A 27,198-nucleotide genomic window follows, 5' to 3' on the forward strand; every position below is an offset into this window, starting at 1 on the left:
TTGCAATATGAACATGTTTATTATCGTAATATACATAAACTAAAGATATTTGTTCAGACATTGAGATTGTGGATTTAAAGAAACTGTAATGAATGGCAGATCACTAAGATTGAGCGTTAGGAAAGAAGAGGAAGGAGGAAATGTTGGGTATTTTTTGTGAGGGGGGGGTGTAAGGGATTGTAATACTCTTCATATAGTGACTATATAAATATATAACAATGTGAAATATTCAATGCTAATGTTACATTGCTGTTTTAGATAAGAGATATCTATTAGGAACTACCTTACATATATTTTAATTCTAATATAAGTTCTAAATTGCTTTTCTTTCTCATTTACTTATTTGTCATTTCTTTGACTGTCTATGTTATGTGTTTTCTTGCAGTTTGTCAAAATATATGGTTTCTCCCCGTGTTGAGTTTTTTGATGGACAACTAAAAGTGATTTCTGTTTAAAACATTTCCCACATTCTAAACATGAATATTGCTTCTTCACTGTGTGAGTTTTCTGATGTCTAACAAGATGTGATTTAACTGCAAAACACTTCCCACATTCTGAACATGAAAAAGGTTTCTCCCCCGTGTGAGTCCTTTGATGAACAACTAAATCTGATTTCTGATTAAAACATTTCCCACATTCAGAACATGAATATGGCTTTTCCCCTGTGTGAAGTTTTTGATGTCTAACAAGATGTGATTTATCTGCAAAACATTTCCCACATTCTGAACATAGAAAAGGTTTTTCCCCTATGTGATTTCTCTGGTGTATAACAAGACTTAATTTCTCGCCAAAACATTTCCCACATTCTGAACATAGAAAAGGTTTCTCCCCTGTGTGAATTCTCTGATGGACAACTATATCTGATTTTTGTTTAAAACATTTCCCACATTCTGAACATGAAAAGGGCTTCTCCCCTGTGTGAAGTATGTGATGTCTAACAAGATTTGATTTCTGTTTGAAACATTTCCCACATTCTAAACATGAATATGGCTTCTCCCCTGTGTGAATTCTCTGGTGTGTAAGAAGCTTTGATTTAGTTGCAAAATATTTCCCACATTCTGAACATAAAAAAGGCTTCTCCCCTGTGTGAATTCTCTGATGGACAACTAAACATGATTTCTGATTAAAACATTTCCCACACTCTGAACAAGAAAAAGGCTTCTCCCCTGTGTGAAGTGTATGATGTCTAACAAGATTTGCTAGATTTGCAAAACATTTCCCACATTCTGAACATGAAAAAGGTTTACCCCCTTTGTGAGTTTTCTGATGGATAACTAAAGCTGATTTAATTTTAAAACATTTTCCACATTCTAAACACGAAAAAGGCTTTTCTCCTGTGTGAATTCTCTTATGGACAACTAAAGATGATTTCCAATTAAAACATTTCCCACATTCTGAACATGAAAAGGGCTTCTCTCCAGTGTGAATTATCTGGTGTGTAACAAGCTTTGATTTCCGTGCAAAACATTTCCCACATTCTGAACATGAAAAAGGTTTCTCCCCTGTGTGAGTTCTCTGGTGGACAATTAAAACCGATTTCCGATGGAAACATTTCCCACATTGTGAACATGAAAATGGCTTCTCTCCTGTGTGAATTCCCTGGTGTCTGACAAGCTTTGATTTATTTGCAAAACATTTCCCACATTCTGAACATGAAAAAGGCTTCTCCCCTGTGTGTAGTTTTTGATGTTCAACAAGAATTGATTTATTTCCATAGCATTTCCCACAAACTGAACATGAATATGGCTTCTCTCCTGTGTGAATTTTCTGGTGTTTAACGAGAGCTGATTTATCTCCAAAAAATTTCCCACATTCTGAACATGAATATGGCTTCTCCCCTGTGTGAACTCTCTCATGTCTAACAAGCAGTGATTTTTTGTTAAAATATTTCCCACACTCTGAACAAGAAAATCTTCTCTCCTTTGTGTGAATTTTTTTATGTGTAACAAAAGACATTTTGAGGGAAAATGTATTTCTTTTTTCTTCACTTGATAATGGCTTATTTGCTGTAAGAGCAGTTTGATTTTGAATGCCTCTTTTGTGACTTTTATTTTTCTTAATAGTCTGTGATGAATCAGAAGCTAGGACCTGTTTAAAAGGATCAGATGATAGATCTTTGCTGTGACGGGTTGATATATCTGAAACAGTGGCATTCACTTCAGTTATTTCTTGTATGATATCAAGGTCATCTGATTTAAAAATTGAAGAGGTCACTTGTCCCTCTGATCTTCTAGCACAGTCACCTGCCAATAATAAAGATGATTATGTTTTAATAAAATAGCCTTAAAAATTATATATTTATAGCATTTATAAAATATACATAGAAATTGCAAGTTATGTAGAAAATATTTTTTTTGCTAAGTCAAAAAAACAGTTCACAATCCAACAGTAGACCTCAGGGCAGGGCACAGGACAGCATGATATTTGACCCTTTGTTCATTCTGCCTCCCAAATACCAGAATAATAAGTTGTGAATCAAGGACACGAGAAAGAGCTGAAAATCTGTTCCTCCCAGTTGCTCAATGACCCCTCGCACAGCAGAAGGTCTGTGGTGCAGCAACCTCCTTTGAAGTAATCAATACCAATATGAAATTCCGAGCCCCCCACTCGAATACTCACTTCTCCCCATTCCCCGCAGCTCCAGTCTCTTCTGCGTCTTCTGACTCTCTGTGACCTCTCAGGGCAAAGGGCGCGAGGATGTCACTATGGGGCCATTATAGATTCTATGGAGCAATATATGGGGCCATTATATACTCTATGGAGCAATATATGGGCCCATTATAAACTGTATGGAACTATATATGAGGCCATTATAAACTGTATGACTCAATATATGGGGCCATTATATGCTGTACTCTATGGAGCAATATATGGGCCCATTATAAACTGTATGGAACTATATATGAGGCCATTATAAACTGTATGACTCAATATATGGGGTCATTATATACTGTATGGAGCAATATATGGGGCTATTTTACTGTATGGAGCATTATATGGGACCCATTATACTGTATGAAGCAATATATTGGGCCATTATATACTGTATAGAGCAATATATGTGGCCATTATTTACAGTATGGAGCAATATATGGGGCCATTATACTGTATGGAGCATTATATGGGGCTCATTATACTGTATGGAGCAATATATGGGGCCCATTATTTTCTATAAAAATGAAGGGAAAAACGATCCAGCGGAAATAGAGGCTTTCTTTAAAAAATAAAACTTAACATTTATTCAAGTATAAAAAAAACTCCAAGTGTACAGGTGATGTAGTATAAAATACTTTTAACAGGACCTACTAGTTTCGGCACTTTAGTCTTACTCATGGACGGACCCATGAGTAAGTGCTCTGCACTTCAGCAGAGATTGTGCAGTGATCTGAATTTCTTAGGATCGCAAACATAATGGAGTTTGTGACGTGCAGTGATGCCATTAATCCAGGGTTACAAGCCATGCTAACACATCTACTGAAAATGTTAATAAATGTACACTACCGTTCAAAAGTTTGGGGTCATTAAGAAATTTCATTATTTTTGAAAGAAAAGCACTTTTTTTTCAATGAAGCTAACATTAAATGAATCAGAAATACACTCTATACATTGTTAATGTGGTAAATGACTATTCTAGCTGCCAACGTTTTGTTTTTATTGCAATATCTACATAGGTGTATAGAGGCCCATTTCCAACAACCACCTCTCCAGTATTTTAATGGTACATTGTGTTTGCTAACTGTGTAAGAAGGCGAATGGATGTTTAGAAAACCCTTGTACAAGTACAGTGCCTACAAGTAGTATTCAACCCCCTGCAGATTTAGCTGGTTTGATAAGATGCAAATAAGTTAGAGCCTTCAAACTGCAAACGAGAGTAGATTTTATGAACAGAAGCATAAATCTTACAAACCAAAAAGTTATGTTGCTCAGTTGAATTTTATTAATTTTTAAACATAAAAGTGTGGGTCAATTATTATTCAACCCCTATGTTTAATATTTTGTGGAATAACCCTTGTTTGCAATTACAGCTAATAATCGTCTTTTATAAGACCTGATCAGGCCGGCACAGGTCTGTGGAGTTATCTTGGCCCACTCCTCCATGCAGATCTTCTCCAAGTTATCTAGGTTCTTTGGGTGTCTCATGTGGACTTTATTCTTGAGCTCCTTCCACAAGTTTTCAATTGGGTTAAGGTCAGGAGACTGACTAGGCCACTCCAACACCTTGACTTTTTCCCTCTTGAACCAGGCCTTGGTTTTTTTGGCTGTGTGCTTTGGGTCGTTGTCTTGTTGGAAGATGAAATTACGACCCATCTTAAGATCCTTGATGGAGGAGCGGAGGTTCTTGGCCAAAATCTCCAGGTAGGCCGTGCTATCCATCTTCCCATGGATGCGGACCAGATGGCCAGGCCCCTTGGCAGAGAAACAGCCCCACAGCATGATGCTGCCACCACCATGCTTGACTGTAGGGATGGTATTCTTGGGGTAGTATGCAGTGCCATCCAGTCTCCAAACGTCACGTGTATGGTTGGCACCAAAGATCTCGATCTTGGTCTCATCAGACCATAGAACCTTGAACCAGTCTGTCTCAGAGTCCTCCAAGTGATCATGAGCAAACTGTAGACGAGCCTTGACATGACGCTTTGAAAGTAAAGGTACCTTACGGGCTCGTCTGGAATGGAGACCATTGCGGTGGAGTACGTTACTTATGGTATTGACTGAAACCAATGTCCCCACTGCCATGAGATCTTCCCGGAGCTCCTTCCTTGTTGTCCTTGGGTTAGCCTTGACTCTTCGGACAAGCCTAGCCTCGGCACGGGAGGACACTTTCAAAGGCTGTCCAGGCCGTGGAAGGCTAACAGTAGTTCCATAAGCCTTCCACTTACGGATGATGCTCCCAACAGTGGAGACAGGTAGGCCCAACTCCTTGGAAAGGGTTTTGTACCCCTTGCCAGCCTTGTGACCCTCCACGATCTTGTCTCTGATGGCCTTGGAATGCTCCTTTGTCTTTCCCATGTTGACCATGTCTGAGTGCTGTTCACAAGTTTGGGGAGGGTCTTAAATAGTCAGAAAAGGCTGGCAAAAGAGATCTTTAATCCACACATGTGAAGCTCATTATTCTTGGTGCCTGAACTACTTCTTAATACTTTAGGGGGACCAAACAGAATTCTTGTGGTTTGAGGGGTTGAATAATAAATGACACTCTGAATTAACTTTTAACGTTTTAAACAAAAAAAAAAAAAAAAAATTTGCTGCAGTGCATTTCCCACTTCCAGGCTGATCTACAGTACAAATGTCACAATGCCAAGTTAATTCCGCATGTGTCAACCAGCTAAATCTGCAGGGGGTTGAATACTACTTGTAGGCACTGTATGTTAGCCCAGCTGAAAACGGTTTGGCTGATCTGAGAAGCTATAAAATTGACCTTCCTTTGAGCTAGTTGAGAATCTGGAGCATTACATTTGTTTGTTCTATGAAACTCTCAAAATGGCCAGAAAAAGAGAACTTTCATGTGAAACTCAACAGTCTATTCTTGTTCTTAGAGATGAAGGCTATTCCATGGAAGAAATTGCCAAGAAACTGAAGATTTCCTACAACGGTGTGTACTGCTCCCTTCAGAGGAGAGCACAAACAGGCTCTAACAATAGTAGAAAGAGAAGTGGGAGGCCCCGCTGCACAACTGAGCAACAAGACAACTACATTAGAGTCTCTAGTTTGAGAAATCGATGCCTCACCGCTTCTCCACTGGCAGCTTCATTAAATAGTACACGCAAAAAGCCAGTGTCAACGTCTACAGTGAAGAGGCGACTTAGGGATGCTGGCCTTCAGGGCAAAGTGGCAAAGAAAAAGCCATATCTGAGACTGGCTAATAAAAGGAAAAGATTAATATGAACACAGACATTGGACAGAGAAAGATTGGAAAAAAGTTTTATGGACAGAAGAATCAAAGTTTGAGGTGTTTGGATCACACAGAAGAACATTTGTGGGACGCAGAATAACTGAAAAGATGCTGAAAGAGTGCCTGATGCCATCTGTCAAGCATGGTGGAGGTAATGTGATGGTCTGGGGTTGCTTTGGTGCTGGTAAAGTGTGAGATTTGTACAAGGTAAATGGGATTTTGAATAAGGAAGGCTATCACTCCATTTTGCAACGCCATGCCATACCATGTGGACAACGCTTGATTGGAGCCAATTTCATCCTACAACAGGACAATGACCCAAAGCACACCTCCAAATTATGCATGAACTATTTAGGGGAGAAGTAGGCAGCTGGTATTCTATCTGTAATGGAGTGGCCAGCGCAGTCACCAGATCTCAACCCCATTGAGCTGTTGTGGGAGCAGCTTGACTGTATGGTACGCAAAAAGTGCCCATCAAGCCAATCCAACTTGTGAGAGGGGCTTCAGGAAGCATGGGGGTAAATTTCTCAAGATTACCTCAGCATATTAACAGCTAGAATGCCAAAGGTCTGCAATGCTGTAATTGCTGCAAAGGGAGCATTCTTTGACGAAAGCAAAGTTTGAAGGAGAAATTATTCTTTCAAATAAAAATCATTATTTCTAACCTTGTCAATGTCTGGACTACATTTTCTAATCATTCTGCAACTCAATTGATAAATAAAAGTATGAGTTTTCATGGAAAACACAAAATTGTCTTGGTGACCCCAAACTTTTCAACGGTAGTGTATATTAGAACTATCAACCACACATCTTATCATGGCAGAGGTATAATGTTTTTTGTGTAGTTTATCGCAATCATCTTTTCAGTTATTCCATTTATTTCTCACAGAAACTGAAAAGTCATCTCTGGACTTTTCAGTATAAGGTAGCCCTTCAAGCCGCGTCCAGGCCTCGGAGGTCACGTCACATGTTAAGTTTGTGGCGCACATCTTAATGTCACCACGTCAAAGACTTATAACAAACAGTAACCTCCAAGGGCTGGATGCGGATAGAAGTCCTGGTCTATAGTAAAGAGGACAGATGGAAAGAAGATCGAAAGTCAGCCATCAAGCAGCAAGGCGGCCAGAGAAGTCAGCGAGGAGATGAGTATTAGATGTTTTTTTGTGTTTTTTTTGCTGGCTCTGAACAAACCTACAGAACCTATTTGGTAACTGCCTGTATTTACAAATACGGCTATTAAAAGAGGGATTTGTTATACAAGTAGGATTAGAGGATTCAGATTTCTTTCCTTATCTGCAGATAAGACGTTCTATTCAGTCTCTGGCTTTTCGTTTTGGGGGAACAAATCCTTTCATGGATTATTTATTGTCAAGTGAAATCTGTAAAGGCAGAATTATTTCCCTATAAAAACATTTGATTAATCGACTTTCAGAAGAGAATAAATTCTGGGATCAGATCTTGGATTTATCTTAAACAAAGGGAAATAATTGTAAATTTTGCTAATGTTCTTCTCTACGTCACATGAGAGAATGTTCCAATTTATGGTTATTCACAGGTTGCTCCGTCCCCGGCTTTTATACAGAAGATCGGATATATTAAATATTCTAGATGTCTCATGTGTAACTCAAAGAATCTATCTCATATGTATTCGGACTGCCGGGAAATTAGGGAATTTGGTAAGAAAGCTGTTTTGTTAATGAATTTTTTTTTTTATTTCGTTATTTCATAGGAGTCAAGGTGGATTGTCCTACTAAAGTATCTAATTACTTCACTCTTTATAAATATTAACTTCTAGAAATACTATATTTTAACAACAGGTTAAGTTACACATCCCAATATATTAAATGCTGGGATATTTAGAAGCAAAGAATATGGGTAAGAATAATTGATTGAAGGGTTTTCTCTTCATTTCTCTTGTCTGAATGGTGGGGTGTCGGGGAAGTGTTTAAATAGAAAAAGAATGGAAAAAAATGTAATATATAAAAGATAATTGTATTATATTTCCTGTGTCTACTGTTTATATTTTTTTTTATGTGTCTACTGTTTATATTTGAGCATATAAATTAAAAGGATTTGGACTGGTGTCTCGTCATAAAAGCAAGGTCCACCATACGGAATATATTTTTCTTCACATGATTTTCTATGTTGTCAGCACATTCTATGTATATTGTCATTTGGCTTTGCAGTGTAGAGATCTGAGAAGGTAAGGGTCAGCATCTTCTCATTCCAGTGAGTAGGGTGGATCCTCTGGGCTGCCAAGGGGCAGGTCTCACTCTAACCAAAGGACTTCTAATGCACAAAGTAATGAGGACAGTTTTAGTTTAGCAGGAGAATGGGGACCATTTGATTGTGAAGTGGCCGGAGTGCATAGAAGTTAAAGTAACGGCAACCAAAATAATCTGTGACTTTTCTGCAATTAGTGGTTACTACTCACCTGGGTAGTCATATGTAGGAATCTCCTCTTTACATCGCTCATCACCCCTCATATATGTCTCTGTAGTATTAATAGGGGTTAGATCTTTACCCTGAAACAAATGTTGTAAATGTCACAGACAGACTGAGAAGTCACATCTATGATCAGCTCTAATCCTGCCATCTCCACCATTCTCATTACACAAGTATAAAACATATTATACTGGTGGATAAAACAAGACTGAGCACAAGACCTTCACAGCCGTCTACACATCATAGGGGAGATCTCATGACACCTTCTTTCCATCTACCTGATGATCCTCAGGAACATCTGGATATTCTTGTTTATAGTCCTGAGGAAGAAGAGGATGGGGACATCTCTCTGGTGTTGTCCTCTTACTGGATAGAACTGGAGGAAACACATACAGGGACTGAATTCATTCTTTACATACAGATAATTATAGGCCGTGTGTATTTAATCCTGTCTATTACCTGGTGATGTGGGGGGCTGGGGATCCTCAATCATGACGTCCTTGTACAGATCTTTGTGTCCTTCTAAATATTCCCACTCCTCCATGGAGAAATAGACGGCGACATCCTGACACCTTATAGGAACCTGACACATGCAATGATACCATCATCACCCCTATCCCTTTATAGTGTTACTATATAATATCCCAGCATTCCCAGCAGTGTCACCTCTCCAGTCAGCAGCTCAATCATCTTGTAGGTGAGTTCTAGGATCTTCTGGTCATTGATGTCCTCATGTATCAGGGGGTGAGGTGGAAGCCCCGTGATTGAGCTCTGGGGTCTTCCCCATCCCTCAGACACAGGGTCCTGACAGCGCTCACTAGAGGTCTTCTTCACTATTGTGTAAACCTGGTTATGGAGAGACACATTAATAAATCTCACTACAGACATTTCCAGATTCCTCACCTCTCCAGTTCTGTCCATCTGTTATTCCCATAGATAAGAGTGATGTAATGTGACGTCATCAGAATCTCTCACCTCTCCAGTAAGCCGAAAGAGGATCCCTTGGGTGAGGTGTAATATCCTCTCCGCCATCTTGTCTCTGTCCCTATCCATCTCTTACATAGAAAATCTCCACTGAGAGAATCAGATATTGTAGGACCTGAATGGGTAGAAGATGAGCTGATGTAACATCATAAGGTATCCCGTGTAATACTACAATTACTGGAGATAATAAGGGGAAACATATGAGGAGATAGAATGTGTAGATGTTGTATTGTTAGTTTGTATACACTGGAACATTAGATGAATTAGTGACAGTCAGCTTGTCCAATTCACTGACTAATTTGGTCACTGCTTCAGCTGCTGACTGGCTGTAGAGATCACACGTGACCAAGATATACAGAGACTGACGGGGTACCCAGCAGTGATGGTACAGGTATTGTGGAGATCATTAATGTGAGTAGTAATATTTATACTGTTTTCCAGTTTTTTCTTCTCAACATTTATTTCCTACTACGGCTCTATAAACATATTTGGCCAGAGTCCGTCCCCGACTATATCTCCACCAGCAGCTTGTATGAATGTTTCCCGTCTTCCCCGGTCTGTAATCTTTTTATAATCTTAATAATAATGTTTTTATTTATATAGCGCCAACATATTCCACAATACTTTACAATACAGACAATTTAAAGACATTTTCGGCACTGTCCCCATTGGGGCTCACAATCTAAACTCCCTATCAGTATGTATTTGGAGTGTGGGAGGAAACCGGAGAACCCGGAGGAAACCCACGCAAACATGAGGAGAACATACAAACTCCTTGCAGATGTTTATTGTGTTAGATCTCAAGTTTGATTCACATACTAAAGATTGAGGCATTTTTCTTTCCAAAAACACAGCGGACAGGAGTTATTTGTAACCTACAGCAATAACTCTTATAAAGTCTACATGGACAATATTGTGACATTTTTTAAATGTTTTTCCCCTTGGGTATTATATTTGATTCTGGAATTTTCCCTTTAGGCTTTACTATATTACAAGAAATTCGCCAGTCAAAAGCAGTGTGTTAAAATGTTATAAAATAAAATTGGTAGGAACAATTTTTATAAAAACCATGGAAAAAGCACAAAACACACGTTGCCTCTTTTTATCGAATGATAAACATTAGATTAAAATAAATTAATTCTCTTCGGCAACAAAACGGTCATGCTTTTGACATGGTATGGGCACGGCTGCAACGATAATCCCAACTGTTTAATTATTTGCTTCTGACAAAAACAGTCATAGCATTTAAGAAGGTGGTCAGAGTTACGTTGCTCCTTCGATCGGCCCATTGCCCCCGTTACTATTCGACGGTGGAGTGCTGCTGAGTTGCTATGGTATCTGAAGGTTTAAAAATGGTCCCTGAGCCTAGAACATAGGAAAGTCTATTAGGCCCTGCCAGAGGCAGAGTGTAATAAGGTACCTCTTAGGCACCATAGACAGACTAAATTCAGGTAAAACCGCTGATTTGAGCAAGATCGGCTGCCTAATGTATATGGAGGCCTCCTGACAGATGATAGGTGAGTGAAGGATCAGTTATGCTTTATTACAGAGGCCGATCCTTTTGTTCTCTCTGGAGATAATCCTCTGCTACAGGAATCTGCCAGCAGCTCTCTCATACAGACCACAGGAAGGTTAGAGTGTTCATGTGTATGGGGGAGTCAGGAGAAATAGCCGTCAGCTGCATGATCGTTTGGCCGACAGTTATCTAATGTGTATGGGGCCATTAGTATTACACTGACAGGAGGGATAATACACCGCACTACAGTAGTGCAGTGCATCACCAGAGCAATCAGAGGCTTGTATGTTGTATAATCAGACTAATGAGAGATGTGGAAAAAAGCTTAAAAATAGGTTGTAAGTGAATAGAAAACACAAATATCACAGTTTTATCAGTAAGAAATATAAATCACTGTAGGGAAACAATCTCCCTGCACAATGTTGGTGAAATGACATCCACAACGACTTTATTATACTCCATTATCCTGTACAACTATCGTGTGGTGATTATCTCAACTGTCCCGGGTTCAACTGTACAGACATTAAGAATAGGACTAAACGAGTATTTATTAGCTAGTGGGGTGGGTGGTACCAGACTGTGGGGGGCAGCCTGTAGTATCATATTGTGTGTGGGGGGGGTGGCGGTATATTGTACTGTGTGGTGGGTTGGCGGTACTGGGGGAACATTATACTGTGTGAGGATATCGCAGTACTGTGGCAACATTATACTGTGTAGGGGGATGGCGGTACTGTAAGGGGCACAGGGTGGTAGTCATGGCGAGGGATTGCTGTTTCCTCCCACACCCTGGCTCCCCACAAATAAAAAAATAAAGTCCTGTTCTTCGTGTCAGCTGTGTGTAGTAGATAACACTTATTTATTCCGTTGGGGCTCCCACCTGCTCTGGGACTCCGACCTCAGCTGCAGGCAAACAATCAAGCACAGTTTATTGTCCCTTATTTAACAGTTCAACTTTACTTAAAATGTTTAGTTCAATTTTGGTTGTAGTTACAGCACATTGGGGTACCATAGACACAGTTTCAGCCTTCTTCAATACCCCTTTCACTCCTAACTCTTTGTTCCCCAGGTATGATCCACCCAGTACCGCAGCTTTCCAGAACCCAGTTCTGCTTCCTATAAGGATGTCGCTGTCCATTTCCCCTTCTTGGGAAGTGAGTAAGGCTGGCTCCTCCATGCTTTCTCTGGGCCGTAGGGAAGTTGCCTTGCAGTTTACCGCTCCTTTTTCCATAGTGCTGGTTCTCTCTTTCTCTGCCCCTTGCTACATCACTGTTGACCTACAGCCACTGGCCTTGAACTTCTTCACTCCTCTCAGTTGTCCCTCCTGCACATACTGTTTCAAAAAACTCTTAATCTCTGACTAAACTGACTCACTAACTGAAAAAAACCTGTTGCTCTACTCTGACCCAAACTCCTCCCCCTTTTGACTGGACCAATCACCAACTTCAGTTGCTGGGCAGAACTTCTCCGTTACTACTAGTGATGAGCGAGCATGTTCGCTACTGCTCGGTCCTCGCTGAGTATTTCTGGGGTTGCCCAGTGGGAGCCTGGGTCTCCTCCCTGCAGGTATGGCACTCTTAAGAGCACCAATGAACATGCAGGGTTTGCCTGCCACTCACTGTAATGCTGTAGCCATGTTGGTTGTGGCATTATAGTGATTGGCTAGCCGCACAGCGTCATTAGGTCTATATCAGATCTGGTGCCGCCATGCTCTTCACAGTCACTCCGGAATCAGACAGTATAGGGAGAGGTGCTGCTGAGCTAGGGAGAGATTTGCTTGTTTCTAGTTAGTGTAGGTGTACCAAACTATATTAGAGACACATATCCATCTCAACAAACAGTCCTTCTGAGAACTAATCCATCTGCAGAGATATCAGGCAGGCGGTGCATATAGCACAAGAGGCTCCATTCGAGTTTTGTCTGCTGCTGCTGTTAGATATTTCTAGAAATAGGGGCCAGGAATAATTTTTTTTTGGATCTTAATCCTCATTATTTGCTTAAAAAGCAATCCAGAGAACACCGTTTTTCTACACCATTTGTTTGTTGACACTGCAGAACACAGTCAGGTCCTTTCTATATTACAGCGCTAAAAATTGAGCTACTTAAAACTGTGGTTTGACCGTTACACAGATCAAATACAGTGCTGGCCAAAAGTATTGGCACCCCTGCAATTCTGTCAGATAATACTCAGTTTCTTCCTGAAAATGATTGCAATCACAAATTCTTTGGTATTATTCTCTTAATTTAATTTGTCTTCAATGAAAAAAACACAAAAAGAATTGTCCTAAAGCCAAATTGGATACAATTCTATACCAAATCTAAAAAAGGGGGTGGACAAAAGTATTGGCACCATTTGAAAAATCATGTGATGCTTCTCTAATTCGTGTAATTAACAGCACCAGTAACTTACCTGTGGCACCTAGCAGGTGTTGGCAATAACTAAATCACACTTGCAGCCAGTTAACATGGATTAAAGTTGACTCAACCTCTGTCCTGTGTCCTTGTGTGTACCACACTGAGCATGGAGAAAAGAAAGAAGACCAAAGAACTGTCTGAGGACTTGAGAAACCAAATTGTGAGGAAGCATGAGCAATCTCAAGGCTACAAGTCCATCTCCAAAGACCTGAATGTTCCTGTGTCTTCCGTGCGCAGTGTCATCAAGAAGTTTAAAGCCCATGGCACTGTGGCTAACCTCCCTAGATGTGGACGGAAAAGAAAAATTGACGAGAGATTTCAACGCAAGATTGTGCGGATGGTGGATAAAGAACCTCGACTAACATCCAAACAAGTTCAAGCTGCCCTGCAGTCCGAGGGTACAACAGTGTCAACCCGTACTATCCGTCGGCGTCTGAATGAAAAGGGACTGTATGGTAGGATACCCAGGAAGACCCCACTTCTTACCCTGAGACATAAAAAAGCCAGGCTGGAGTTTGCCAAAACTTACCTGAGAAAGCCTAAAACGTTTTGGAAGAATGTTCTCTGGTCAGATGAGACAAAAGTAGAGCTTTTTGGGAAAAAGCATCAACATAGAGCGTACAGGGAAAAAAAAAGAGGCATTCAAAGAAAAGAACACGGTCCCTACAGTCAAACATGGCGGAGGTTCCCTGATGTTTTGGAGTTGCTTTGCTGCCTCTGGCACTGGACTGCTTGACCGTGTGCATGGCATTATGAAGTCTGAAGATTACCAACAAATTTTGCAGCATAATGTAGGGCCCAGTGTGAGAAAGCTGGGTCTCCCTCAGAGGTCATGGGTCTTCCAGCAGGACAATGACCCAAAACACACTTCCAAAAGCACTATAAAATGGTTTTAGAGAAAGCACTGGAGACTTCTAAGGTGGCCAGCAATGAGTCCAGACCTGAATCCCATAGAACACCTGTGGAGAGATCTTAAAAAGGCAGTTTGGAGAAGGCACCCTTCAAATATCAGGGACCTGGAGCAGTTTGCCAAAGAAGAATGGTCTACAATTCCAGCAGAGCATTGTAAGAAACTCATTGATGGTTACCAGAAGCGGTTGTTCGCAGTTATTTTGGCTAAAGGTTGTGCAACCAAGTATTAGGCTGAGGGTGCCAATACTTTTGTCCGGCCCTTTTTTGGAGTTTTGTGTGAAATTATCAATGATTTGATTTTTGCTTCATTCTCTTTTGTGTTTTTTCCTTGCAAGCAAATTAAATGAAGACAATAATACCAAAGAATTTGTGATTGCAATTATTTTCAGGAAGAAACTGAGTATTATCTGACAGAATTGCAGGGGTGCCAATACTGTATAATTGCGCTGAAAATACTGCCATTTCTGGCCTCCATTAAAAAAAATTTCAGTGTGTCAGTGAAGCAATTGGCACCAGCTGGCTGTTCAAAATAGTTACCTACAGGCCAGGTATTTAAAACTGTGTTTTCTCTGTCACACGGATCACATATAAGTTCGCTCCAAATTAAGTCATTTGTAGTGAGCGTGGAAGATATTGTCCTCCATATAAAATGGGCAAGGTGCGTGGCAAGGGATGGGGAACTGGACGTGATGGTGATGATGGTGCATGCAGAGGCTGAGGCCGTAGGCTAGCTGAAATTGTGCCACAACAAACACCCACATCTTCTCGCTCGACCTTCCTGTCCCAATTAATAGGGGACCGCCGAACACCACTATTGAACACAGAGCAGTGTGAAAATGTTATTGGTTGGATAGCAGATAATGCTTCCAGTCACTTAGCCACCACCACCACCTTGTCTTCTACACGGTCAAGTCTCAGTAGCTATGAGTCTGGACCGCATATTCCTCACCCTGATCCTCCTTCCTCCCACCATGCTGAGTGCCCAGAGACAACTGATCCCACACTTGGACACTCTGAAGAGCGGTTCACTTTTCCATTTATAGATTCGGGCCTCTTGCCCGGTCCACTTGAAGCAGGACAACAGGAGATCGCATGTAGCGATGCCCAAATATTTGAGCAGTCACGGTCACACAAAGGCGATGGTGGGAAAGTGTCACAAGAGGTGGACGATGATGAGACACAATTGCCAGAAAGTCAGGAGGAGGACCAGAGTGCGGAAGTGGAAGACGAGGTGGTGGATGATATAGTAACTGACGAGGACATGCAGAGTGAGCACAGCAGCACACAGGGGGAGGGAGGCAGAGCACCTCAACAGGCAGGAAGAAGTAGTGTGGTGGTCGCAGAAAGAAGGCAGGCAACCGTTCCCCGTAACACCAACACAAAGGAAGTTGCCAGTACAACTGTTAGGTCTTCCCGAGGCTGGTTGTTTTTTAAAGACTCTGCCCATAACCCCAAAAAGGCCATTTGCACCACCTGCCAGGCCAGCATCAGCAGGAGTGGCAAAAAGACCAGCCTGACCACCACCAGCATGATCAGGCACATGGCAGCAAACCACCCGACTTTGTGGGCCGAACCCCAGGGTCCAGGAACAGTGTCTGCGGGTGGCACCACTGCTTCTTCCGCTGTTGTGCATGCAAGCCAATCCCCTGTCCATGGTGCATGCGAAGATGCCCCCTGCCTTGCACACTCTCAAGTAGCAGCATCAGGAAGCACATCCACTTCCCAGCGCAGCGTTCAGTTGTCCATACCCCAGTCCTTGGAACGCAAGCGCAAATACGCAGCCAACGCCCCACTACTAAATTCCCACATTTCACGACTGCTTGCACTAGAAATGTTGCCTTTTAGGTTCGTGGAGACGTAAGCATTAAGCAACCTGATGGCGGCGGCCGTTCCTCGGTACTCTGTCCCCAGCCGCCACTATTTCTCCCGGTGTGCCGCCCCCGCATTACACAAGCATGTGTCCCAAAACATTAGCCGTGCCCTCAACAACGCAGTTACCAGGAAAGTCCACCTAACCACGGACACGTGGACAAGTGCTTGTGGGCACGGATGGTACATCTCGCTGACGGCACACTAGGTTAACATAGTCGAAGCCGGGACCCAGTCGGACCTTGGGACGGAACACGTCCTCCCGACGCCAAGGATTGCGGACTCTAGGTCAATCAGGGTTGCCCCCATAGTCTACAGCTCCTGCACCTCATCCTCCTCTTCAGCCTCCATCTCCTAAATGACCACATCAGTCACAAGCTGGAAGCACTGCCTTGGCCAAGAGGCAACAGGCTGTGCTGAAGCTAATATGGTTAGGTGACAAACCGCACAATGCTGAAGAGTTGTGGACAGCTCTGAAAGACCAGGCAGATCTGTGGCTCACACCGCTGAACCTACAGCCAGGCATGGTCGTGTGTGACAATGGCTGGAACCTGGTGGTGGCTCTGAGGCGAGCTCACACACATACCATGCCTGGCCCATGTGCTTAACCTCGTGGTTCAGCAGTTTCTCAAATCCTACCCGGAGCTGCCGGATCTGCTTGTTAAAGTACGCCGCCTGTGTGCCCATTTTAGAAAGCTTCCGCCGTCCTTGCCGTGTTTCAGCAGCGTTTGCAGCTTCCGACTCACAGACTGGTGATGTCCCCACGCATTGGAACTCTACACTGCAGATGTTGGGAAGGATTTGTGAGCAGAAGAGGGCAGTTGTTGAGTACCAGCATCAACAAGGCCGTCGGTATTCAGTTCAGACTCCACACATAAGACCTCAGGAGTGGACATGGATGTCAGACAAATTTACCATCCTCCAAAACTTTGAGGACTCCACCAAGATGGTAAGCGGCGATGACGCCATAATTAGTGTCACCATCCCACTTCTCTGTCTTCTGAAACGTTCTCTGCTCACAATCAAAGAGGATGCATTGCAGGCGGAGCACAATGAGATGGAGCAAGGAACCATACAGGGTGATTACACACAGCCCAGCCTCATCTCATCCCAACATGGATTGGGTGACAATGGGGAAGAGGAGGAGGAGGAAGTAGCTAGTTTCATGCGCTATAGATGGTACTACCTGCAAAACTGTCATATTGTCTGTTCAACGTGGATGTCCAGAGGACAGAGAGGAGGAGGAGAGCATGGTCAGTCATCCTCTTGGTGAGGACACGAAAGTATTGCCTGTTAGTAGTCTGGCACGCATGGCTGAATTTATGTTACGCTGCCTTTCCCATGACCCTCGCGTTCTCAAAATTTTGGGTGACAGTCATTACTGGTTGGTGACACTTCTAGACCCACGCTACAAGGAGAACTTTCTATCTCTTATTCCTGTGGCGGACAGGTCTACAAAAATGGGGCAGTACCAGAAGGCCCTTGTTGCAGAACTATTAAAAAAATTCCCATCTGAAAACGCTGGCGGCAGAGGTCACAGTTCGTTGGATAACCAAGGAGTACAGTCGAGAGAGACACAACTTCAATCCAGCAGAGGCAGGGGAACACTGTCAAAGTTCTGGGAGAATTTTCTCAGCCCCTCCCATCGCACAGGCCCTGAGGTGCGGGGTACTCTCACAAGAAGTGCAAAGTTTGGGGAGATGCTGAGAGAGTACCTTGCCGACCGTACCAACGTCCTCCGTGATTCCTCTGTGCCTTTTAATTATTGGGTATCCAAGCTGGATACGTGGAATGAACTTGCTCTCTACGCCTTGGAGGTCCTGGGCTGCCCTGCCGCTAGCATTTTATCAAAACGGGTCTTTAGTGCTGCTAGTGGAATTATAACTGATAAGCGCATCCGCCTGTCAAATGAAAATGCTGACAGGCTGACTCTTATAAAAATGAACAAGGGCTGGATTGGGCCAGACTTCTCAACACCACCGAATGATAGCAGCATAACAAACTCAAATCCAGTGTTTTTTTTTGGGAGGTGTATTCTCATGCACCTCTTCACACCCACACATGGGTATATGCTTCCTGATTTTGACTATTTGCTCTTGTCCTCCTCCACCACTATATCACCAGGGTGACAGTGGTCCATGATGCAACACCCACATAATTTTTTTAAAGGGTGTTTATGATGTAAAAAAAAAAATTTATACAGTATGTTTATGTATACCCCCCAGGGGTAAATGTTTGTCAGCTCATACACTTAGTGCATGGGCATTACAAGTGTAGGAGACCCGCTCCTTTCTAATGGGAACAATTTCTATGAGGCCCTCTAAGTCTCTTCCAAGGGGCATTGGAGTGCCTCCCAATTTTTGGCAGCCCTTGCATTCACTGCATAGGCCAACACTATGTGAGACCCTCTCCTTTCTAATGGGAATTTGTAATTACTGTGGCCTTGCTCTATGTGTCTTTAAATTGTTAGTGGGGTTTTTCCTAAATTTGGTCAGCCGTTGGGACTCACTGCATACCCTATAACTGTATAGCAGACCCTCTCCTTTCTAATGGGAATTTGTCGTTATTGTGGCCCTGCTCTATGTGTCTTTAAATTCTTTATGGGTTTTTTCCTAAATTTGGTCAGCCGTTGGACTCACTGCATACCCTATAACTGTATAGCAGACTCTCTCCTTTTTATTGGGAATTTGTCGTTACTGTGGCCCCGCTCTATTTGTCTTTAAATTCTTAGTGGGGTTTTTCCTAAATTTGGTCAGCCGTTGGACTCACTGCATACCCTATAACTGTATAGCAGACCCTCTCCTTTCTAATGGGAACATGTCGTAGTCGTTACTGTGGCCCTGCTCTATGTGCCTTTAAATTGTTAGTGTTTTTTTTTTCCAAATTTTGGCAGCCCTTGCAGTCACAGCATGGGCATTACCACTATAGGAGACCCTCTCCTTTATAATGGGAACATTTTTTTTACTGAGACCCTCCTCTATGTCTCTTCAAAGGGGTATTGGGTTGCGTCTGAATTTTTGGCAGCCCTTGCAGTCACTGCATATGCAATAACAGTGTAGGAGACCCACTCATTAATAATGGGAACAACAAAGAATAGCCGGCTGATGGCTCTCTAACAATAGCGTTGGCCGATTGCTGGCCTTTTAAGAATAGTAAGGGCAGCCTGATGGCCCTATAAAAATAGACTTTGTGACTTTCAGAGTCCCTCATCATAAATGAAACAGGATGTGTCTGATGATGTGTCACACACCACATTGCCAGATAAGGTTGTAAAATGTTAAAATGACATTTCCCGGTGTCTTAAAAAATAACGTAAAAAACAAACAAACAGTAGGATCTTTCTTTAGTATAAAAAAAGAGTCGCCAATGTAACCTCAATGTAATCATATTGTTCAGCTCCTGCACCTCCATCTCCCAAGTGACCACATCAGTCACAAGCTGAAAGCACTGCAGCACTGCCTTGGCCAAGCGGCAACAGGTTGTGCTGAAGAGAACATGCTTAATGCTTAGGTGACAAACCGCCCAGCGCTGCAGAGTTGTTGATAGCTGAAACACAGCAGCCTGATCTGTGTCTCTCACCGCTGAACATACAGCCAGGCATGGTCGTGTGTGACAATGGGCGGAACCTGGTAACAGAGAAATAACAGCCGGAGTAGATACGGTTTCCCTCTATTCCAGTCCTTTCACCGAGCTAAAGAATATGGCTGTGGTGAAATACAACTCCCACTGAGAAGCTGTTTCAGATTGAAAAACATTGTGCCCACCAGAGGATTTGAGCCCCATAGCAGCTGCAAAGTTAACGCCATCATGAACTCTCCTGATGTAGAAGCCAGGGCACACCAGAGGATTCTCTAGTTGGACCGTCCAACCCTGCCGATAAGCAGTCCTGGCTAAGAAAAGTGTGTGGGAAGGTTCCCGGACGCTCTATGGCTGCTTTTTTACTGAGGTGGAAACCCACACAAACACGGGGAGAACATACAAAGTCCTTGCAGATGTTGTCCTTGGTGGGATTTGAACCCAGGATCCCAGCGCTGCAAGGCTTCAGTGCTAACCACTGATCCAATGTGCTGCCGTTCACCCTCTAATATCTAACAGGCTGGAGAAACTTGCACCTACTGACACTCTATCTTCAGCTTCTTTGTGAGAAACTAATGTATTTGGGCAGCCACTCAGTCTACCCAATAAAATTCCTGAGAAGGAAATTGGGGATGGCTTCGCTACTGGTACTGGGGGCAGTGCTAATACCATGGCGTCGTACCATAGTTTACTGGAAATATTCCAGGCTGGTAGGAGGCAATCAAATTCCCACAGAAAAGTACCAGCAGTAATGTTCAGGGACCCGCGCTTGTAGAAGGCGGAGACAACACCGGGAGAAATAGGGACGGCATGGGACCGAGTATGGACACGAGCTTTCGCCTCCACGAGCCTAAAAGGCCACATTTCAAGTGCAAGCAGCTGCCCAGAAATCTGGCAGTTTAGTATTGCGGCCTATGGGTGGGTGGCTGGCTGCCTGCATACTTGCGCTTGCATTCCAAGTAACAGAAAACTAAGCAGATGGTGGCCTTTATCATCATCATGGCATCACCTCGGCACTATGAACTCTCCTGAAGGAGAAGCAAGGGCCCACCGGAGGAGTCTCCGGTTTTCTGGTGGGTAAGTCCAACGCTGCCAAGAAGCAGCCCTGGCTAAGAAAAGTGTGGGGGAAGTTCCCGGACACTCTATGGCTGATTTTTTAATGTGGATCGGACGTGCTTATGCATGTTATTTCTCAAACCGCATTGCAGATCAGGCCATTGCCCAACTCTGTAGTCATGAAATTAAATGAGCAAAGAAAGAGGTTTTTGTGTCAAAGCACCACCGACAATTGCGAGCTGATGTTGGATGGGCTGCCATTGCTTCTGCAACAAGCTGCATTAGAGGACTTCCTGGGAGAAATAACACCCAGAGAAGATACGGTTTCCCTCTATGCCAGTCCTTTCACCGAGCTAAAGAATATGGCTGTGGTGAAATACAACTCTCAGCAAAAAAAGCTGTGGACTGGCTCCGTACCATCCCTGGCCACATTCACCTGTCCATGTGTTTGTGGTTAGGCGGTCCTTCCTCGTGAGTGCACTGGGGAGGGCACGGGTAATGTTGTGGGACCCGTGCTTGTGAAAGGCGGAGACGATACCGGGAGAAATAGTGGCGGCTGGGGATCGAGTATGGACACCCGGGCGCCGCCAGCATGAGGTTATGAAAAGCTTTCGCCTCCACGAGCCTAAAAGGCCACATTTCAAGTGAAAGTAGCTTTAGAGGACTTCCTGTGAGAAATGACAGCTGGGTAGATATGGTTTCCCAAGCCTTTTCACCAAGCTAAAGAATATGGCTGTGGTGAAATACAACTCAGCAAAAAAAGCTGTGGACTGGCTCCGTACAGTCCCTGGCCACATTCACCTGTCATCGTGTTTGTGGTTAGGCGATCCTTCCCAGTAAGTGCACTGGGGAGGTCACGGGTAATGTTGTGGGACCCGTGCTTGTGGAAGGCGGAGACGATACCGGGAGAAATAGTGGCGGCTGGGGACCGAGTATAGATACCCGGTGCTGCCGCCATAAGATTGTGGACAGCTTCCGCCTCCACGAGCCTGAAAGGCCACATTTCAAGTGCAAGCAGCTGTCAAAAATTTAGCAGTATAGTATTGCAGCCTGTGGGTGGGTGGGTGGGTGGCCGCATACTTGTGCATGCATTCCAAGGAATGGGGTAGGGACAACTGAACGCTGCTCTGGAACAAGGACGTGGACGGTGATTGTTGCAAGTCTGCAATGACAGGTGCATGGCGGGAGGCATCTTCGCATGCGCCAAGGATCACTTATGATGGGCACACTTTTAGGCAGTGACCTGGGAGTCAGAGATGCTTCCAGAGGTCTTCCCCATGCTGTTCCCATGTCTTTTCAGCACTGTATGCATGTGTCTGATGATGTGTCACACACCACATGGCCAGATAAGGTTGTAAAATGTTAAAATGACATTTCCCAGTGAATGCCTTTGTCTTGGTTGAAAGCAATGCAAAAGTGCAAAAACGCATCAAAAATGCTACGTGTTAACATAGCCCAAGGTGTGGAGGAGTATTTTTGGTTTTGGTTATTTATTTTGCCTTATATACAAGTCATTACCCTGGAAAGGATGCTCCTTAACATATTCCCCAGGAAAATCCATTTTGGTTTCGTTTTTGTATGTTTTATTGTGAGTCTGTAAAAGTGGCGTAATACTCTGACAACGTTGTTGACAGCAGTGACCTGGGAGTCAGAAATGCTTCCAGGGGTCTTCCCCATGCTGTTCCCATGTCATTTGAGCACTGTTCCCATAGATTTGGGCAAATTTTAGGCCCTCTGCAGACCGCCGGGGGGGGGGGGTTGCCACCGGAAAAATGCTCGAGTTTCCCATAGACTTACATTGGGCTCGTTGCTCGGGTCGAGCACCCGAGTATTCCAATTGGCTCGACCCGAACATCGAGCATTTTAGAGCTCGCCCATCACTAGTTACTACCTTACTGCAGTCACTAAAGCTTCTATATCTAAGGTGCCCCCAACTAAATCTTCCCCCTTTCTAACTTAATCCCTAAGTCCTATGCTATGCTTTATATCCTATACACTAATAGGCCCATCACTGCCTATCTGCCCTAATGTTTCTATCACTAACTAAACCCTGAACTATATCCTATGCTTCCCCTATACTCTATACACAGACTCACATATTAATTGTCACGAAAATGCAATAAAACCATGCACTTGGTACAAACACAGTTTAAAGAAGGAGAGGCATATGACAGCCCCTGTCACACCCTTACAGTACTGTGGGAACATTATACTGTGGAGGGTCCAAAAAAACGGCCCTGTACTGTGTGAGGAAAATGTCTTTCCATGTTTCCTGTCTTGCCGGTTGGTTCATAAGTATCTGTTACTGTAAAAGTCAGAAGGCCGGTAAAACCTAGGATTTACCGGTCAATCTGGACATTTACCGAGGCCGTCGGTAAAAGCTCAAAATGAAAAGTAAAATTGGACTTTTACCGGTGAAGTCTTGGTAAATCTTAACATTTCTCAACAGCGTTGGTAAAAGTCAGATGTATTCTATATAAACGAACGATTTTGGACTTTTACCTGGGCGAATTGGTAAATCTTTACATTTACCAGCATGTGTTGGTAAAAGTAACTACCAGCATGTGTTGGTAAAAGTAACTTTGAGCCACAGAATTCTGACTCTTACCAGCAGATGATGGTGGTAAAAGTTAACTAAACGCAATTTCCGACTCTGATGAAGGCCTTAATCGTTAGAAATATTTTTATTCTTCAAAATGCAAATGCAAATGAACAAATACAAATAGGAAAAAGCAAATAGAAAACATTTATGTAGGAAAATACTTCTCAAAAATGACAAATTACCGCAAATACAAGAATAACGCAATTTCAAAACTATGTAATTCTGAATGCAAATAGGAAAATGCAAATAGGAAACATTTATGTAGGAAAATACTTCTCAAAAATGTCAAATTAACGCAAATACAAGAATAATGCTACTTCAAAACTATGTAATTCTGTAATTGTGACTAGGGATAAGTGGATAGATCCGTCCAGACCCGTTATCTGAGCGGATAACGGGCTGTACGGATACGGATAATCCCGATATCTGTCGGATATATCCGTGCCTTCCGATAATGCATGTTTCATGCATCATCGGAAGGCATGGATGGTGCGAGTGTGCAGGGCAGACAGGTATAAAGCTAAATAGTCCCCACTTGGTAGAAGTCATCTTCTTTTTTTATAATAATCGCAATGATCGACTTAGCATGGATGGTGCGAGTGTGCAGGGCAGACAGGTATAAAGCTAAATAGTCCCCACTTGGTAGAAGTCATCTTCTTTTTTTATAATAATCGCAATGATCGACTTAGGGTCCATTTTTGAACGGTCGACGTCTGGAATTCTGATTCTGATGTTCTGTCCAATGTTAGGTTCGGGTAATTTTTGACTGGAACATTTCAACATTTTCTTGGCCTGTGTTTCAAGTCCTTCTCTTGCAGCTTTTCGAACTCTTCTGACCACACCAATTCTTCTATTGATTGTATGCGAAATCAAAACGTCAGGTTGCTGATCATCATGAAGTTCTCCATCTTTCTTTGAAGGCTTTGACTCGACACTTTTTTCTTTTAGGTCTTCATTATTCTTGGATGGCAAAATTGGTGGAGTTTCATATGCTGTTAAGGTGTGCGGACAGTTGGATAAATCCAAAGCTTCTCCTTCCGTTGTGAACAGCTGATGACAGTTGGATTTATCCGAAGCTTCTGCTGCTGTCGGTGCTGACGTGTGATGAAAGTTAGATTCATCTGACCCTTCGGCTTCTGTTGGTGATGTCGGATCACTAGGTTCCTCTTGCAAACCAACAAACATTTTTTCAAGATCTTCTTCTGAAGAGAGATTTCTGATCCCATCACTAGGAATTTTGGAGGTAGCTAGACCCATCTGCATTGGTACTCCGAACATAGGTTCATAGGGCGAGCATTTTATTCCCTCATGGTATGCTCTATTTTTCATTGCTTGTACAAAGCGAAGGCCCTCAAATCACTTGGGTGTCTTATTTGTTTCCATCCACGTTGACAACATGTTTTCAATGTCTTGATTTGCTCTTTCCACGGAGCCTTGGGACTGGCTGTGTCTTGGTTTACTATGCACTATTTTCATATCAGGCCACATCGCGCACAAACTCTGTATGACCTTGTTACAAAATTCCCTCCCATTATCAGAATGCAGAATACACGGGGCACCAAAAGTGGAAAAAATGTCAAGGAGGTGGTACGCAACCTCTTCTGCTCTTTTAGTGCATAAAGCACGTAGAAGAACAAATTTAGTGACGTGGTCTTGATAGACGAATATGAACTTGAAATCATTATCACAATTGGATTGCATGTCAATGAGATCGACTGGAACACAAGAATTCATTTCACTGTGTAGGATGGGTTTCACAACAAGGCCTTTTTTGGTAATCTTCTGTTTTTTTTCTGGCATGGCTGGCAGAGTCGCAGATAAATAACTATTGACTCCGTTGTGACATTTTTGAACTTACGGTTCACCTCCTTTAGGATCCTGGTCCGCCCTCCGTGGCCGGTACTGATGTGCGCATTATGAATGACACTAAAGAGTTCTGCACACCGAACGTAACGCAACACGTTGTCTTTTTCACACGAGATTGGTGCAATTAACTTTTCATCACTTCCGACAGTCATGATGTCGTACCTCTTCAAACGCCTGTAGTGAAAACTCTGTTTAGGTACCGCCACCTTAGCCTCCTTCACTTCTTTCAATATATTCTCGTATTTATCGTCCGTGAGATAAAAATTATTATCTCGCTTTTTCTCCACCACTTCATTCAAGAGCTCCGAAAAAAGATCTTTCATTTCCTCACTCATGATCTGACAATCAGCTAGTGCCTGTGCAGCTTTGACAGGCAGTCGGCTATGCAGCTTTGAGCAGTATGTGCAGCTTGCAAAACACTCAGGCAGTTGTCCAGCATGAGGACACAAACCGGAAGTACGCCCATTTACCCACACTGCTTGGCAAGAATCCCATGTTCTTTTGTAATAGGGTTACTCAGCATTGTGTGAAAGACTGTACAACAGCACCATCTACTGGTCTAACACTGCCATTGATGAGTTAGTGATTTTCTTCAGGCAGTGATTGGGCAGCAATCTAAGAAGAGAACCCCAAGAAACTAGGACTTGAGGCAGGAGCTATTTTAGGGAGAGTGAGAGGACTGGTGCTGTGCTGACTAGACTGAGTCCAGACAGGGCTGTTGCGCTGTTTCCTTCCAGCCTTTTCTCGGAATGCGCTGTCTTCCGATTCCCCTGATCAGAGACTACGGTGCTCGGGTGGAACAGACCGTTCATAGCACCCAGCAACTCCGGCTCAGAGCTTATCTGCATATCTTCTGGTTCTAACACATTGGCGCGGCAACGGTAAATCGTGTGAGCGGTGTTAGCGTCCACCTTGCAAGGGGCCCTTGGAAAGACTTTGGACTCTGCGCTCTACAGGAAGGTAAGTACAGGACAATTTATACACTACTACACCGGCAGCGTGTGTACTTCTTGTAACTTTTTGTGAGAGGGTGCTGCGGAACACTGATACCCTAAGATTCATAGGACGTTCTCTTTTGCATATTTTAGTGTGGGGTTAGTGGTTGTATGTTAGCGGGAAGTGGGCACTTTTTGTATGATCGGAACAATAATCATAGGATAGTCAGGATTGACATCTGTATATATAGAACGTACATACGTTAAGGATAGTCAGGATTGACATCTGTATATATAGAACGTACATACGTTACAGGGTAGCAGATACCTTACAGGGTAGCAGATTTTGTTCATTGTTATTACCAGATTTTCCCCATTTACTCTTATTACATTTATAAAAACTTTGAACACTGTGTCCTCCATTTCCTCTCCGTATCTGCCTAATCAGACACCTTTCCCGCGGTGGCTTACACTTTTTATTACACCCTTCTCAGCTACATTTACCAAGAAGCCGTGGTAAATGTGCACATCTACCAACTGCGCTTGGTTAAAGTCAGATGTTCCATCTTCACACCTGATATTTCTGACTTTTACCACGCTCAACGGTAAATGTTAACATTTACCAAGACTTCACCGGTAAAAGTCCAATTTTACTTTTCATTTTGAGCTTTTACCGACGGCCTCGGTAAATGTCCAGATTGACCGGTAAATCCTAGGTTTTACCGGCCTTCTGACTTTTACAGTAACATATCTATCAGAGGCTACAGTCACACTATCAGTATTTGTAAGCCAAAACCAGGAGTGGGTCAAAAATGCAGAAGTGGTGACGTGTTTCTATTATACCTTTTCTCTGATTGTTCCTCTCCTGGTTTTGGATCCCACTGCTGAGAAAAAATACTGACCGCATACTGACCAAATACTGATAGTGGGGCTGTGGCCATAGGAAAAGAAAAACTCTGTACATCTTAGAAAATGGCAACAAAAAAAGCCCCAAAAAGTCTCAGCGCTGAAGGGGTTAATGCGGCACGCGCCCAGTAATGGGGAATCTCCACATACCTCCACCTGCAGAGCCGCCACCACATATATGGCTGTTCTGTGGCACAGGACCTGTGATGAGGTCACAGGAGGGGAG

At 43.2% G+C, this 27,198-nt stretch overlaps 1 protein-coding gene across 3 annotated transcripts; it reads right to left on the minus strand.

Annotated features, from left to right (window-relative positions):
- On the minus strand, positions 1 to 27,198 carry LOC141270621 (uncharacterized). Of its 3 annotated transcripts, XM_073680692.1 has the most exons (7): positions 27,123 to 27,198; positions 9,314 to 9,437; positions 9,005 to 9,184; positions 8,798 to 8,921; positions 8,617 to 8,714; positions 8,328 to 8,418; positions 1 to 2,243 (listed from the first exon to the last, which is right to left on the minus strand). In XM_073680692.1, the coding sequence occupies exons 2-7, from the start codon at positions 9,389 to 9,391 to the stop codon at positions 340 to 342; spliced, it is 2,475 nt and encodes an 824-aa protein (XP_073536793.1). In that variant the 5' UTR covers positions 9,392 to 9,437; positions 27,123 to 27,198; the 3' UTR covers positions 1 to 339. The 3 variants fall into 3 exon arrangements, with proteins under 3 accessions (XP_073536793.1, XP_073536795.1, XP_073536794.1); XM_073680694.1 differs by lacking the exon at positions 27,123 to 27,198 and having other exon boundaries at positions 9,314 to 9,385; XM_073680693.1 differs by lacking the exons at positions 8,328 to 8,418; positions 8,617 to 8,714; positions 8,798 to 8,921; positions 9,005 to 9,184; positions 27,123 to 27,198 and having other exon boundaries at positions 9,242 to 9,368.

This window comes from Phyllobates terribilis, unplaced genomic scaffold (assembly GCF_046119375.1).
Source record: "Phyllobates terribilis strain yellow unplaced genomic scaffold, ASM4611937v1 Scaffold_5__5_contigs__length_657084704, whole genome shotgun sequence".
Classification (NCBI taxonomy): Eukaryota; Metazoa; Chordata; class Amphibia; order Anura; family Dendrobatidae; genus Phyllobates; species Phyllobates terribilis.

Coding starts and splice junctions, on each gene's coding strand:
- LOC141270621 (XM_073680692.1), bottom strand. CDS start 9,391: ATGGATAGGGACAGAGACAAGATGGCGGAGAGGATATTACACCTCACC. Junction 9,185..9,313: donor TCTTTCGGCTTACTGGAGAG/GTGAGAGATTCT, acceptor CTCCATAACCAG/GTTTACACAATAGTGAAGAA. Junction 8,419..8,616: donor ATGTTCCTGAGGATCATCAG/GTAGATGGAAAG, acceptor CATTTGTTTCAG/GGTAAAGATCTAACCCCTAT.